Source organism: Megalobrama amblycephala, linkage group LG15 (genome assembly GCF_018812025.1).
Source record: "Megalobrama amblycephala isolate DHTTF-2021 linkage group LG15, ASM1881202v1, whole genome shotgun sequence".
NCBI lineage: Eukaryota > Metazoa > Chordata > Actinopteri > Cypriniformes > Xenocyprididae > Megalobrama > Megalobrama amblycephala.
In genome coordinates, this window is record NC_063058.1 from 9,215,819 (window position 1) to 9,232,422 (window position 16,604).

The 16,604-nt window shown below is 38.1% G+C and overlaps 1 protein-coding gene across 2 annotated transcripts; it reads right to left on the reverse strand.

Annotated features, from left to right (window-relative positions):
• Nucleotides 1–784: 784 nt before the first annotated feature.
• man2c1 (mannosidase, alpha, class 2C, member 1) lies at nucleotides 785–16,383 on the reverse strand. 2 transcript variants are annotated; one of them, XM_048157817.1, is made up of 26 exons: nucleotides 16,176–16,380; nucleotides 15,802–15,927; nucleotides 15,603–15,726; nucleotides 15,445–15,515; nucleotides 15,188–15,365; nucleotides 13,997–14,186; nucleotides 13,367–13,473; nucleotides 13,021–13,131; nucleotides 12,831–12,923; nucleotides 8,631–8,747; nucleotides 8,447–8,542; nucleotides 8,215–8,360; nucleotides 7,891–8,014; nucleotides 6,388–6,509; nucleotides 6,220–6,305; nucleotides 5,050–5,211; nucleotides 4,804–4,886; nucleotides 4,626–4,720; nucleotides 4,431–4,535; nucleotides 4,147–4,303; nucleotides 3,898–4,041; nucleotides 1,758–1,867; nucleotides 1,579–1,658; nucleotides 1,364–1,503; nucleotides 1,170–1,273; nucleotides 785–1,096 (listed from the first exon to the last, which is right to left on the reverse strand). In XM_048157817.1, exons 1-26 carry the CDS (start codon nucleotides 16,274–16,276, stop codon nucleotides 982–984), a joined length of 3,087 nt encoding a protein of 1,028 aa, XP_048013774.1. In that variant the 5' UTR covers nucleotides 16,277–16,380; the 3' UTR covers nucleotides 785–981. The 2 variants fall into 2 exon arrangements, with proteins under 2 accessions (XP_048013774.1, XP_048013775.1); XM_048157818.1 differs by lacking the exons at nucleotides 785–1,096; nucleotides 1,170–1,273; nucleotides 1,364–1,503; nucleotides 1,579–1,658 and having other exon boundaries at nucleotides 1,758–1,879; nucleotides 16,176–16,383.
• Nucleotides 16,384–16,604: the final 221 nt, after the last annotated feature.

Consider the following 16,604-nt stretch of genomic DNA (forward strand, 5'->3'; position numbering starts at 1 on the left):
TCCTGCCACATGAGCTGTCGACTATATTACAGCGCATTTACAAAGTTCACACAGCTAATATAACCCTCAAATGGATCTTTACAAGATGTTCGTCACGCATGCTTCGAATTATGTGAGTAAAGTATTTATTTGGATGTTAAAGTTTTATTCTGAGTGAATTTGAGGCTGTGCTCCGTGGCTAACGGCTAATGCTACACTGTTGGAGAGATTTATAAAGAATGAAGTTGTGTTTATGCATTATATAGACGGCAAGTGTTTAAAAAAATGAAAATAGCGATGGCTCTTGTCTCCGTGAATACAGTAAGAAACGATGGTAACTTTAACCACATTTAACAGTACATTAGCAGCATGCTAACGAAACATTTAGAAAGACAATTTACAAATATCAGTAAAAATATCATGCTATCATGGATTATGTCAGTTATTATTGCTCCATCTGCCATTTTTCGCTGTTGTTCTTGCTTGCTTACCTAGTCTGTTGATTCAGCTCTGCACATATCCAGACGTTAACTGGCTGCCCTGTTCTTCGGAGGTCTTTTAAACAAATGAGATTTATATAAGAAGGAGGAAACAATGGGGTTTGACACTCACTGTATGTCTTTTCCATGTACTGAACTCTTGTTATTTAACTATGCCAAGATAAATTAAATTTTTGAATCTAGGGCACCTTTAAATTACTTTGCCATGCTGAAAAGACAGCGTGCAAGAAACCTTCCACGCCCTATGGGAAACCGTTGTTGGGCCGATTGGGCGGGACATACAAAAGAAAAACAGAAACAAGTAATTTATTATAAATCTTACACAGAAATTTATTTTTTACAAAAAAATTAAGCTCATGTGAAAAACTTCATTCCATCATTTAAAAAGGTGAAAATGTTTGTGTATCATCAAACACAAATTTTCCGAATGTGACAGCAGCTACTCAGGGACTTAAAACGAGATTTAAGTACCTGCATCATAACTGATATGGATTTAAATGGTTCACTGTATAATTAAGAGGACAGATCTGATCTGAAAGGGTTTGAACGTTAAGGATATTCCAGAGGTGGTTTTTGACACAGGAATACTGGAATCAGGACGCTCCAGGAGATCACAACTGTAAAAGTAAGTTATGGGTTAATATTCTTGACAATACAACAACAGACCATTTGTATTCATTGTGCACTCACTGCCAGGCTTCTTTCAATGGAAGGGAAGCTGACAAAGTCGCAGACACGCTGCTTCCGTGAGACTCATAGAGGCGAATAAGAAGGGCATTCTCTCTCCTTTCCGCCTTTGAGAAAAAAGGAAACTGAGTTTGTGCTGACACAGTGGGCACAATCTGATAGGAAAGGTTACTGTCAGATATTTCATGAATGGGCACCTGTTTAATGGTCTCCAGAATGACAGCAGGTGAATTTACAGAGAACGCACTCCACGGTTCAGAAATGACCCCATGATATAGACGGAGCGGGAAGTTCAGGTTGTAGGCATACTGGATAACTGAAGCTTCCTGGAAGGGGCCTTTTCAGACACACTGATTTTATTCATAGTTGTCTGGAAATTATTTATAACGGTTTAGATTTGATATGTACCAACCTGTATGTGGCATCAATGCGTAGGTAAAATTATGACACCCCATATCTGCATTGGCATCTGGTGCTTTTGGAGCCCGCAATCTGTGGAAAAAATCTGTGGTGTTAGTAAAACATTTTAATGACCTGTCTGTACTTGTGTGGGAAAGACACTGCTGTGTTAATTTTTAATGGGTAGCTTACAGGGACAAGGTCATGATGTTTTCATGGATTGAGTAGCCATATTTGGAGTCATTAAGAAGAGCCACGCCAAAGCCATGCTCAGACAGATCAGCCCATTTGTGTCCCCACACCTATTAAATAAACTATGAGTTCATATATTACATAAAGTTCCTGTAAAGAACATGAAACCACAGACATTATAAAGAGGAGGCATGGCAGCTGCTGAGAACCCCATGGGTTTGTAGGAAGCAAAGTCCTATTTTCAAATTAAAAGAGCCATTCATCCCATTTGCAAAGACACGGTCCTTTTGTTTTTGAACATGCATGTGCATTCATTGGACCAACCAAAAAAAGGCAGTTTTTAGCCTGATTTGAGCTAAAGATTCAAGGTTTACAACATAATTTTTTGTTGATTTTACTGGTGCTTGAACAGTTTACGGAAATGTACACAATTCCCAAACAAAGTACTTGATAAACCCATGTTTACATCTGGTATTAAAAGGGTTAGTTCACCCAAAAATGAAAATTCTGTCATTTATTACTTACCCTCATGCCGTTCCACACCCGTGAGACCTTCGTTCATCTTTGGAACACAAATTAAGATATTTTAGTTGAAATCTGATGGCTCTGTGAGGCCTGCATAGGAAGCAATGACATTTCCTCTCTCAAGATCCATAAAGGGACTAAAAACATATTTAAATCAGTTCATGTGAGTACAGTGGTTAAATATTAATATTGTAAAGTGACGAGAATATTTTTGGTGCACCAAAAAACCCCAAAATAACGACTGATGGCCGATTTCAAAACACTGCTTCAGGAAGCATTGGTGCACTATAAATCAGCGTGTCAAATCAGCTGTTCGGAGCGCCAAAGTCACGTGATTTCAGCCGTTTGGCAGTTTGACATGCGATCCAAATCATGGTTCGATACACTGATTCATTTATGCTCCGAAGCTTCCTGAAGAAGTGTTTTGAAATCGGCCATCACTTAATAAGTTGTTATTTTGTTTTTGGTGCACCAAAAATATTCTCGTCGCTTTATAATATTAATATTGAACCACTGTACTCACATGAACCGATTTAAATATGTTTTTAGTACCTTTATGGATCTTGAGAGAGGAAATGTCATTGCTCCCTATGCAGGCCTCACGGAGCCATCGGATTTTTGTGTTCCGAAGATTAAAGAAGGTCTTACGGGTGTGGAATTGCATGAGGGTGAGTAATTAATGACAGAATTTTCATTTTTGGGTGAACTAACCCTTTAAGAAGCATTTTTGTCGATCGGAATACAAGTGGACGACGCTAAATACAGGACGTAAAAGGAGTCCAAAACATTTTGAGCTCGTCCACTTTCGACCACTTCCAGAGGTAGTCGAAAATGCATTTGACTCTCCTCCACCTACTGACCTAACGTGTAAACATGGGAAGCGCACTAACCAATTGGGATCTAAACTTGGTCGACTGAAGACCCAAGTTTGGTTTGAAGAAGAAAAATTTACCAAGCACAATGTTCTCTCAGCATTCCTGATTTCTTTCACTCACTCACAGCGTTCAGCTGGTCTTGTGGCTGCCAGAGCAGAAACGAAAGCTGATGCTTTCCGTATTTTTTTTTTTGTCGTCTCTGATTGCATTCGTATGTCAATTTCTTGAGCTTTTTTCTTATTACATCGAAACATCAGAAAAAGCCCATACATTTACCCGCCCATAGACCCTACCCTCAAAGAAATCCGGATAGAAGTAGTTGAAAGTTGACAAAAGAGACAGATTAAAACACCACGTGTAAACGGGTATGTGTCTCCCTCATCCACTTGTGATCCGATCGACCAAAATGCATCTTAATACCAGGTGTGAACTTGGGCATCTTGTATGAGGTTCATGAGGCCAACATAATTGTAAGGTGTCGCATTTATAATTTTATGTTTCTAAAGGGTGCTTAAAAGCACCTCTTATTAGCCACAATACTCCCTCATTGTGCCCTTTCACCAAGCCCCCAGCTTCATGGCAGATTACTACTCGACAATCTACTACTGCAATGTCACCAGAATGTGGACTCTTGAGGAGGACTGCAAGGATTGAAGGCAGCATTTAGGATAGGTCTTTAGCCATTCAGAAACATAGGAGCTATACTTCTATGACCTGAAATTAAACCAAGTTTGCAGTACCTCAAAGCGAGCCCAATCCCAGGAGGTGTTTCTATGAGTGGGCCTCTGCAAGTGTCCAAATTGTATCTCGTAGGTAGCGTTTGGGCTGCGCACCTGCACAGGGAACTCCACCTTCAGAAACTTATGTGCCTCTTCCCAGTCCACCTGGAAACGAGATATCCATTACGCTTCACAGAGTTTCTTGAGCAGTTGGGTGATTAAATATCAAGCACAAGATGACAAACTTAGTAGTAATTAATCTTCTCTCACCTGTGTGTTGAATTTGATATAGGGGCAGCAAGCATCCAGAATAATCTCCTGTCTGATAATGCTGTTTCCGCTGATCCTTAGCGAGAAGGAGACGCTGCCCTGAAGCCTCTCAGATATCACTATCTTGGCAGGCTCAACAATCTCAATTACAGGCTTCCTAGGAAAGTAGACTTATTTGCATCAAGGTATGACATTAACTTGGGTTCACATTGAGTTCAAAGATGGGATAATACTTAGGTCAGAATCCGATCCCCCCCCAGTGACATCACAAGAAACTTGCTCACCTTGTCTGAAGGTGGTAGTCCATCACATCCCAAGCGTCCCAATACAGAGGCACATCATCAAACAAAGCAAACTGATTCCCAAAGCATCCCTCAGAAATGGTTTCTCTGAAGTCCAAACATAGTTGCTTGCAGTAAGTTCTATAAACAACCCTATAAGATTGTAAACTCTGCTTGAAGCCCTTCATTATGACTCACCTGTTTGTTTGGACTAAAAGCAGGGACATTAGTCGACCCCTTTGATCAATTGTGGCCTTCAAAAGGCCATTCTCCATAATAATGGTCCCATCGACCTGTATCACAAAGAGCACCCACTGAATGACGAAAATGTGTGGGATGAAGAGAATCATGGAAAATGTCCAAGGGAATCAAGTACCATCATTGTGACAGAGACAGAATCCGTGTGCTCAGTCATCTCTGTGACTTGAGCTACGCCCACGCTAGGTACTCTCACCAAGGCTGTGGAAATAGGTGGAAACTATAATAGGGGATGTGGTTCAATGAGCCTTACTGTACTTTAATAAAATCTTACCTTGCCATTAGGTATGAGTAGGAGTCATCTTTGAGGTTTACACAAAAGAAGGTCATCTGAACAATGTTATGTTTTATCTATGGGAAGTACCTAATCTTGTTTGAGTGCCCTCCCCTGACAGAGATACGACTTCAGTTCTCTCCCAGGGTAAAGTGTTCAGCACAGCCATGCTTGATCCTGCACCCTTGTAAGGAGAGGTTCCCAGTGATTCACAAGCAGCAAGAAGTAGTCTAGACCCTGTGGTGCGTATCTCTAAAAATATGAAATTCATTAGGTTATCTGATACTGCAGTTGATCAGGCACACCACAGACACAGGAAGTTTGTCATTGTTTACTCATCCTCATGTTGTTCCAAACTTATGAGAGTATCGGATGTTAGGCAGAATGTTTACACGTCTGTTTTCCATACAATAGAAGTGAATAATGACATATATATATGCGTCAATACTTCTTTTTTTCTACATCATAAATTATTTGTGCCTCAGAGCACAAAGATGAAACACAATTACAAATGTTGTCTTGTCATCTTGTTCTCATTTGGATTGGAGGCGGATAACTCATGTCTGGGAATCCAGTCGTTGTGGGAGGTAATTATAGCAACAATTTTTTTTGGGTGATAAGCTTTGGCTCAGGCATTTTGGGATGAATAAAACAATATTTGAGATGATGTGCAATGGGATTGTCCAATTCCAATCATCTATTCACAAATTCTGTTGAGGCAAAGTCAAGGGTTTTTTGTCCTATCAGATAAGAAATGATCTATCTCAAATGAGTGAATATGCCATGTGAGGACATGCACTAGTTTTGATGTCAGAGATGCCAAGTGCTTCTGGTTCTTCTCACAGTTCTTCTAACCACACACGCTGCCTCACGTTTGAACATGCGGAATTGCGAATGAGATTTGGTCACAAATTTCAGATAATTACCTAAATTTCAACATTTTCCTCCACACAAAACAATACTATAAATTGAGAAGACTTGGAATACAGAGCAGGAATTGTAAAGACTACTTTTTTTGGTACTTTTATGAGGTTTTCTTTGTTAAAAATAGACACCGACAAGTCCAATTCATTTTCATTGTATGGAAAATAACTTATTTTGTGTTCCACTGAAGAAAGATAATAACACGAAGTTGGAACAACACAAGGTTGTGTTGATGACGGCAGAATCATCAAGTATTCCTTTAACATTACTAATTCTAATATTAAAACCGCACTTTAGAACAAAATATACTGACAGTGGTAAAGCCAGATGGTTTACCGTCATAGTACTGTAAAGCATCCTCAACAACCATCTCAATACAGCTGCCAGGAATCACATCATGGAACTGATTGAGTAGAAGCAATCTAAAAAAAAAGACATGTAGAGAGCCACTTAAGATTTCAGGTATGCTCTTATCATCAGGATATTTGATGCCTGAGTACTCGCCTCCACAGTTCTTGAAGTTTGCATGCTGGATATGTAAATCTATCTCTTTTACACAAAGCCAGACAGCTGGCCACCTCAACGTCATGAAGCAGAACTTCACATTGGCGGTTTCCCAATTTTATCTACAGAAAAAAAGACAAATTGAAGGGGGCATATCATGGCTTTGTCGCTAAATTAAAATAGTTCAGTTTACACAATCTAACAAAAATCTTCCCATCTAAGTTTATTAAGAACAAAAATAAAAACCAAGATGGTCAATCAGAAATTGACAGTATTGATGAAGGTACAATTGGCGTATTAAAGGGTTAGTTCACCCAAAACTGAAAATTCTGTCATTAATTACTCACCCTCATGTCGTTCCACACCCGTAAGACCTTCGTTCATCTTCAGAACACAAATTAAGATATTTTTGATGAAATCCATTGGCTCATTGAGGCCTGCATTGACAGCAAGATAATTAACACTTTTAGATGCCCACAAAGCTACTAAAGATGTACTTAAAACAGATCATGTGACTACAGTGGTTCAACCTTATTATAAAGTGATGAGAATACTTTTTGTGTGCCAAAAAAACAAAACAAATAATTACTTTATTCAACAATATCTAGTGATGGGCGATTTCAAAACACTGCTTCATGAAGCTTCGAAGCTTTACGAATCTTTTGTTTTGAATCAGTGGTTCGGAGCACGTATCAAACTGCCAAAGTCACGCCCCCCAGTGGTGAACCATTGAAATTTCGAAACATTTATGATGTAACAAAGCCTCGTTTACTGAAATTATGTGACTTTGGTAGTTTGATACACGCTCTGAACCACTGATTCGAAACAAAAGATTCGTAAAGCTTCATGAAGCAGTGTTTTGAAATCGTCCATCACTAGATATTGTTGAATAGAGTCGTTATTTGTTTTTTTTTGGCGCACAAAAAGTATTTTCGTCACTTCATAACATTAAGGTTGAACCACTGTAGTCACATGACTGTTTTAAATACGTCTTTAGTAGCTTTCTGGGCATTGAAAGTGTTAATTATCTTGCTGTCAATGGAGGCCTCACTGAGCCATCGGATTTCATCAAAAATATCTTAATTTGTGTTCTGAAGAAGGTCTTACGGGTGTGGAACGACATGAGGGTGAGTAATAAATGACAGAACTTTCATTTTTTGGGTGAACTAACCCTTTAAACTAAATGATGTATTTAGCAGACCTGCCCTGATGAATAATGTTGTGAACTATGCCTGTAAGCGGAGGACAGCCAATCACCAATCATAACTAAAGTAATTTACACAAAGTCTTAAAGGTACGGTAACCAAAACCAGACAGTTTTGTTCTTATGACAGAGAGTACAGAAAACGAACAAGGAAAACCAAATTAGTTTTAATGCAAAATCCTGACTATGAAAAAAATATATATATATTATATACCTCTTTATCAAATCATACACTGTACAATAAAAATGAATGCAGTTAGAAAGTGCACTATTTTGGGGTTTGGGGAATGGACACACACCTTTGCTTGTGTGGTGTAAGTGCCATTATGTAGCTCAAGGAAGAGCTCACCAACCCACGTGCACAGAAGGGATGAGTCCGATTCTAGCTGAGAGAACAGGACATCGGGATTTGACATCTGAACCCTGGATGACATATTCACGATGATTAAATCTCGCATCATAACTGAAAGCCAACCCATTCTGGTAAGTATTTTAAATTAACGTCATGAATGTGTCACAGGGTAAGTGCATTACAATGTCTATATTTTCATATACTCTAGTATAAATAAAAGGAAATGGGTGTTTTTATGTTACACCCTCAGACAGATGAAAAGGAAACTGACTTTGGCAGACAATCCGTGTCCCGGACACGCTGAAGGCGGTCCAGCATTAGCTGTGTTGGGCCACCGCCCCCGTCTCCAAAACCAAACAGGACTGCGCTGTGATTGGCTCGTCCCTTGTCCTTGTTGTTCTTCACCGTATTAATCAGCTGTGTTGATTCAAAGGAAGAAGAAATGAGCAGACTGTTCACTAGAGGAAGCTCCCAAGTGAAACGTCACATGATGAAAAACTTACATCTTCCACTTTACCCTTCATCTCATAGGAGTTACCCGGAGGAAAATGAGTGAGAACCGGTGTCCCATCAATACCTTCCCAAAAGAACGTGCTATGCTGGTGGAAAGAGGAATCATGTGATTTTGAGCATCACAAACAACCATAAATAAGATTTTTCATATGTACAGACGTGGTAGACACATACTGGAAATGTGTTAACCAGATTCCAGCTCAGCTTCTGAGTAAGAAAACGGGAGATTTCACATCCTTTCATGATCTGAGGCAGCTGTGCGGAGTAACCAAAAGTGTCTGGGAGCCAGAACTGTGTGTGGGACACATAATACATAATCAGATTCTAAAAATAATATTTGTAATTATATTATGTTTTAAAATAGTCTGATTACATGATTACAAATTCACACGATGGCAGTAAATTATTATATTGTCTGTGCACATTACAGATGTGTTAAATATTACTATATACGTAACATACATATGCTGTGTTAAAGGGTTAGTTCACCCAAAAATGAAAATTCTGTCATTTATTACTCACCCTCATGCCGTTCCACACCCGTAAGACCTTCATTCATCTTCTGAACACAAATTAAGATATTTTTGATGAAATCCGATGGCTCAGTGAGGCCTCCATAGGGAGCAATGACATTTCCTCTCTCAAGATCCATAAAGGGACTAAAAACATATTTAAATCAGTTCATGTGAGTACAGTGGCGACAAGAATACTTTTTGGTGCGCCAAAAAATAAAAATAATGACTTATTTAGTGATTGCCGATTTCAAAACACTGCTTCATGAAGCTTCGGAGCATTATGAATCTTTTGTGTCGAATCAGCGGTTCAGAGCACCAAAGTCACGTGATTTCAGCAGTTTGGCAGTTTGACACGCGATCCGAATCATGGTTCGATACACTGATTCATTTATGCTCCGAAGCTTCATGAAGCATTGTTTTGAAATCGGCCATCACTATATAAGTCATTATTTTGTTTTTTTTGGCGCACCAAAAATATTCTCATTGCTTTATTATATTAATATTGAAGCACTGTACTCACATGAACTGATTTAAATATGTTTTTAGTACATTAATGGATCTTGAGAGAGGAAATGTCATTGCTGGCTATGCAGGCCTCACTGAGTCATGGGATTTCATCAAAAATATCTTAATTTGTGTTCTGAAGATTAACGAAGGTCTTACGGGTGTGGAACGGCATGAGTGTGAATAATTAATGACATTATTTTCATTTTTGGGTGAACTAACCCTTTAATTAAAAATGGTCACTAACTGGTACATAAAGTGATAATATTTCAAAGTGAATTCCATAATTTTGACAGACAATAAATATTGTTTTTAACAGCTTTACAAACATTCCAATAAACACTGCTAATAGGGAATTGAAGTGAAAACGGAAGACAATTACATTTTAAAACATTTATGTGAAAACAAACCTGGAAAGACAAGCAAGAATTTGGGGAGGAAAACAAGAGAGTCTTTGTGACCCTGGACAACAGCTGAATAAATAAAGCTTTCCATTGATGTATGGTTTGTTAGGATAGGACAATATTTGTTCGAGATACAACTATTTGAAAATCTGGAATCTGAGGGTGCAAAAAAATATCAAAATATTGAGAAAATCGCCTTTAAAGTTGTCCAAATAAAGTCCTTATCAATGCATATCCACTCCCAAAAATACATTTTTGATATACTTATGGAAGGAATTTTACAAAATATCTTCATGGAACATTATCTTTATTTAATATCCTAATGATTTTTGGCATAAAAGAAAATTCTATTGCTGCGACTTATGACTGGTTTATGACTTGGTCCAGGGTCACATATCGTAAATTATATCAGGAGAGCAGACCACAACTGCACAGTATTTGTTGTCTTTTGTCAAACTGTTACAGTGGAATGCAAAGAAGAAAAAAGAGAAAATAATCAGGATGAAAGGAAAGCAGCGACTGAAAAGAGCTTTAGCCATAGATATTCTTATTATACCATGTCACATTAAAATACCAAGCGTTAAGTTATTCTCCTGATGCCAGAAATAGAACATGAAGGACATTTTTTCAGCTCTTTCAGTCAAATTGACGGATAAGGATTAATAGTAGCGCAACCTTATGATTTGAAATGTCCAAACTGGACATGCCTCCCAAAATCTAAAAATGCAGTAGGCTTATTAGGAAAAAGGTGGATAGACAGGTATGAGTGACTGAAAGCGAGTGGGCGGGGCTTGTGGTGTAATGATGCATAACCAGGGCCTAAAACAAATTTTTTGCCATACCTGCCAATGATAATTACCAGCAAAAACTACTTTTTACCAGATATAAAACAAAAACAGGCAGTTATGACACCAATATTTTAGATATTTACAATCCTCTATTCGAATTTCAATACCACAGCTAAAACTACTAGATTGATTAATATAATTTTAATAGCCTACATTTTAACAGTAGTAATAAGAACAAATGATCAAATTACAAGCAATAGCACAAATAAATACAAACAACAAAGATACAAAATTTTTTCCCCTTTGTTGTTTGGTTAACATTAAAAAAGCAGACAGCACAGCAGCAGGATTATTAGGATGCTGTCACTTTAAAGGTGCCCTAGATTCAAAATTTTAATTTACCTCGGCATAGTTGAATAACAAGAGTTCAGTACATGGAAAAGACATACATTGAGTTTCAAACTCCATTGTTTCCTCCTTCTTATATAAATCTCATTTGTTTAAAAGACTTCCGGAAAACACGCGGATCTCAACATAACACCGACTGTTACGTAACAGTCGGGGTGTACGCCCCAATATTTGCATATGCCAGCCCATGTTCCCAACATTATGAAAGGCATTAGACAAGGGCAGCCAGTAACGTCTGGATCTGTGCACAGCTGAATCATCAGACTAGGTAAGCAAGCAAGAACAACAGCGAAAAATGGCAGATGGAGCAATAATAACTGACATGATCCATGATAGCATGATATTTTTAGTGATATTTGTAAATTGTCTTTCTAAATGTTTCGTTAGCATGTTGCTAATGTACTGTTAAATGTGGTTAAAGTTACCATCGTTTCTTACTGAATTCACAGAGACAAGAGAGTCGTCGCTATTTTCATTTTTAAACACTTTCAGTCTGTATAATTCATAAACACAACTTCATTCTTTATAAATCTCTCCAACAGTGTAGCATTAGCCGTTAGCCACGGAGGACAGCCTCAAACTCATAGAGAATCAAATATAAACATCAAAATAAATACTTTACTCACATAATTCGAAGCATGCATACAGCATGCATGACGAACATCTTGTAAAGATCCATTTGAGGGTTATATTAGCTGTGTGAACTTTGTAAATGTGCTGTAATATAATCGAGAGCTCGTGTGGCAGGGAGCACGCGAATTAAAGGGGCGGCACACTGAAAAAATCAGTGCATAGTTAATGATGCCCCAAAATAGGCAGTTAAAAAAATGAATAAAAAAAAAATCTAGGGGGTATTTTGAGCTGAAACTTCACAGACACATTCAGGGGACACCTTAGACTTATATTACATCTTGTGAAAAAGCATTCTTGGGCACCTTTAAGACACGGATCATGAATTTTCTTTCTGAAACATAACCGACTATGTTTACTAGGATACTCGCCAAGACAGCCATTTTTTGACCTAATTTTGTTTGTTCAAGCACAGGAAGGCATTAAAGAGAGCTCAAATTTCAGGGCGTGCGCTTTCGATGTTTCGGATGTTGAACTTCCCACATAGCGCGCAAGTAACGCATTCCCTTTCAAGTGTTCTAGTGCTCGTATATTTACAGTGGAAAGGCTTAAACTTTGGTGATGATGCAGCACTGACCATCAACTGTACAGAGCGTTGTTCACGTTCATGTTCTCGCAACATTGCATTGTTAGAATTCCTAAAACAGACACAGTTTCATATACTCGCCAACACCGATTTTTAGTCACATTTGGCGCTTGGCGAGTGTTAATTTTAGGCCCTGTGCATAACAATTCATCAATGTTTTGCTCATGTGGCATCAGATCCCACCACATCCAAGCTAACTATTTTTGGATCTTGGTAAAATAAATGCTTTGTTTATAATGAAGGTGTTTTAAGCTATGAAAATTGCAGGATGTTTTCATGGTACAAAGATCAAGGAAAATTTGATTTCTCATGTCATGACCACTTTAAAAGATTTGGTTGATTAAGATTAATCTCTCGTCACTGTTCTCTGTTTCTTTATCTCATCTCAAGGTTGTGTCTGACAGATATACAGCCTCATGTGTCCTCCTTTCAGGTTCACATGGCCTACGCAGCCTTGGTGGAGAGAAGATATGCACTGTCTTTCTTTCTTGAAAATGAACTAGATTGTGTCATGGGGAGTGAATGACAAACAGAAGTACCTCTTTACAGTAATGTCCAAATTCATCCTTGAAGAAGTTCTGGCCATATAGAAACTGTCTGACCATAGACTCCCCAGACGGCAAGTTGCCATCCTGGCATAAACAAACAGGCCAAAAAAGCTTGTTAAACATTTTAACTAATTCAAAGCAGAATGTGGTGAATAAACATACACAGAAATGAGTGTCCTACCATCTCTACCCATGTGCCGCCCACTGGAATAAATTGTCCTTTCTGCACAAAGCGCTTGATCTCTGAGAACAGGCCCGGATACCAGCTCTTTACCCACTGGAACTGTTGTGCCTGCACAAACACATCTGTTTTTCTGAATTTCATTGACATCTATTGCTTTGAACTGAGCTCATTATATTAATTATATATAATTATATAACACATTAACATTTTTTTCATGCTTACATTTTAATTATCCCAACGTTTAGTATGTTTATTTAGCATTTTCCATTGGCTGATGGTCACAGTGAAGGCAATTCCTTCTCACTGTGCCTAAAAAGGAAGAAAATCTCTAACAAAAACTTACTTGGGAGCATGTAAAGACAAACTCTGGGTTCTTCTCCATAAGTCTGATCACAGTGACCCAGCTGCGAGCACACTTCCTGATGGTCTCTTCATATGGCCACAACCAAGCTGAAGAGGAGATTGAACACATTCAACAAGATCTAACATTTCCTACGGTGTGTACAATACTGTTCAAAAGTTTAGGGTCGCTATGATTTTTAATGTTTGTGAAAAAAATGCATTTATTTGACCAAAAAAACAGCAATTTTAAAATTTATTCCTGTGATGGTAAAGCTGTATTTTCAGCATCATTACTCAGTGTCACATGATCCTTCAGAAATAATTCTAATATGCTGATTTGCTGCTCAAAAAACATTTATTATTCTCATTAATGTTGAAAACAGTTCATATTTTTATGGATGCAGTGATACATTTTTTTCTTCTTTGATAAATAGAAAAAAACACATAGGATTTATTTAAAATAAAGTCTTTAATCTCAGTTTGATCAATGTAATGTGAACCTGTTGAATAAAGTGTTTTAAAAAAAAAAAAAAAAAAAATCTGACCCCAAATTTTTGGATGCTAGTGTATATATCCACATGCCAAAAGCTACATAATTAAAAAAAAAAAAAAAAAAAAAGAAGTAAATTACCTGAGTCAATATGGCAGTGGCCCATGGCATGAACCACATGTTGGCTTTCCCCATTTTTCTGTGCAAAAAACTTCTGGGCTAAACTTCGAGCAGCAGCAAATGAAGTGGGATTGGCTGGATCGCACAAATTAACCATCTCATTGGCAGTAAACAAGGCCTGGAATCCACGCTGCTCTCCTTCTCCTAGTAACTGTGCAAAAAATGCAATAAATAAGACCAGGAATGTGTATTTAAAGGGATAGTTCACCCAAAAATGAAAATTTGATGTTTATCTGCTTACACCCAGGGCATCCAAGATGACTTTGTTTCTTCAGTAGAACGCAAATGATGATTTTTAACTCCAACCGTTGCCGTCTGCAGTCCTATAATGCATGTCAATGGGAACTCCATCTATAAGAGTAAAAAAAAAACATGCACAGACAAATCCAAATTAAACCCTGCGGCTCGTGACGACACATTGATGTCCTAAGACACGAAACGATCGGTTTGTGCGGAAGTGATCTCTCGCGTGTATGTGTCTATGAGTGCGAGCGATCACTTCCTGTTACTTCCTAATACTGTTTGGTTTCTTGCACAAACCGATCGTTTCGTGTCTTAGGACATCAATGTGTCGTCACGAGCCGCAGAGTTTAATTTGGATTTGTCTGTGCATGTTTTTTGACTCTTATAGATGGAGTTCCCATTGACACGCATTATATGACTGACTGACAGACGGCAACAGTTGGAGTTAAAAATCATCATTTGTGTTCTACTGAAGAAACAAAGTCACCTACATCTTGGGTGCCCTGGGGGTAAGCAGATAAACATCAAATTTTCATTTTTGGGTGAACTATCCCTTTAAGAGAGAGTTCACCCAAAAATGTTGTCATCATTTACTCAACCTCAAGTTGTTCCAAACCTGTATGAGTTTGTTTCTTCTGTTGAACACAAAAGAAGATATTTTGAAGTATGTTGGTAACCAGACAGTTGATGGCACCCATTGACTTCTATAGTAGGAAAAAATACCATGTAAATCAATGGGTGCCACCAATATAGTTCAAAATATCTTCTTTTGTGTTCAACAGAAGAAAGAAACTCAAACTGCTTTGGAACAACATGAGGGTGAGTAAATGATTTTGTCATTTTTGGGTGAGCTATCCTTTTAAAAAGTGTATTTTTTTTGTTTTATTGCTCAGTTCAGTGTGAAAATACCTTGACAATGTCCACAAGCATCTCAAAGTCAGTGAGAAGCTCCCTCACATCTCGATTGAAAACAACAAGCTCGGCCTTCTGAAGAGTGAACTTCCTGTTTGGGTCGGGGGCGGCAATCATAGAACCATGTCCTGCTCCAAAAAGTCCATTACATGCAAGTTCCACATACAGGGTAATGCTGAAATATGAGATTAAAACATGAAAATCGATGCAGATTCATAATAGTTCTCAGACTATGCTGTTAGATTTCCACTAACCCATGAGGTTCACTGTCCTTCAAGCACTCGCTCAGAATGTAACTGGTCTTCTCACCTTCTTTGGTCAAACCCTGAAAAATAATAATTCACAATGCATGAACTCTTAAATGTTCGTCAAGTCATTCATGAGATCATGATCCGGTCCTGTGTCTCCACACCTGAACTGGTTGGTCATTCCACCACACCATTCCCTCTCCATCACTCTCCCATCGCAAATGGACCTCCTTCCCTCTCCAGGCATCTGGCATCTTCAAAACCACTTTGAACCAGCACGTCCACCATCTGTGAAACATTTACAGTCATGACGCTATAGTGCTATATACAGTTTATGGACAGTAAACAATATACGCAACTTACGTGGGTCCGAATGCATCACCAACTTTACAAGGCTGAAAGTTTTGCTGGACGGCCTCTGAATAAGGAATACGCTTCTCTGAGAGGAACACAGTGATGGACTCAAGGGGATGAGTGTCTCCAAACAGTCTGCAGTGAAAGAGAGTGTTTAAACCACTGCTCAAAACAATCCATCCATCAACTACAGTAAACAAGGTCAAAGGTCTTTTATTGCCCTTCACTTGTTTACCTGAAATAAATACAAATATTAATTATTTAAAGACATATTGAGTACAAATAGTTCGTTTAACATGAAAACCAATAAGTGAATTTGCATAAACATAAATAATTAAATACCAAACATTAGAGAAACTGTGTACACAAGTGCACTGGCTTACCTTCCTCTAAGATTGCAGTCTGTGAAATATATATCGGAGATAAACTTCTCCGCGCGCTCCAGTAGAGTCCGTCTGTTTTTCAGGACGGGTTGGCGGTCCATGATTAAAAACTAATGTAGTTATTATGAATGAACAGTTCAGCTGCAGACGCGTCTCTGCATTACCACCCGGAAGTACTTTGACAATAACAATCAGCTGTAAATGCAGAGCGCTTCGTAATGAACACTAGAGGACGCCATTGTGTTTCCAAAAATATCAGTCACGTCTGTTTCTTATGTTTTTTTTTTTTTTTTTCACGTGTATGCTATCTATCTATCTATCTATCTATCTATCTATCTATCTAAATGATAAAATTAGGTAACACTTTATTTTACAGTGTCATTGTTACATATGTTACATGCAGTTACTATAGTAATAACTATAAATAAA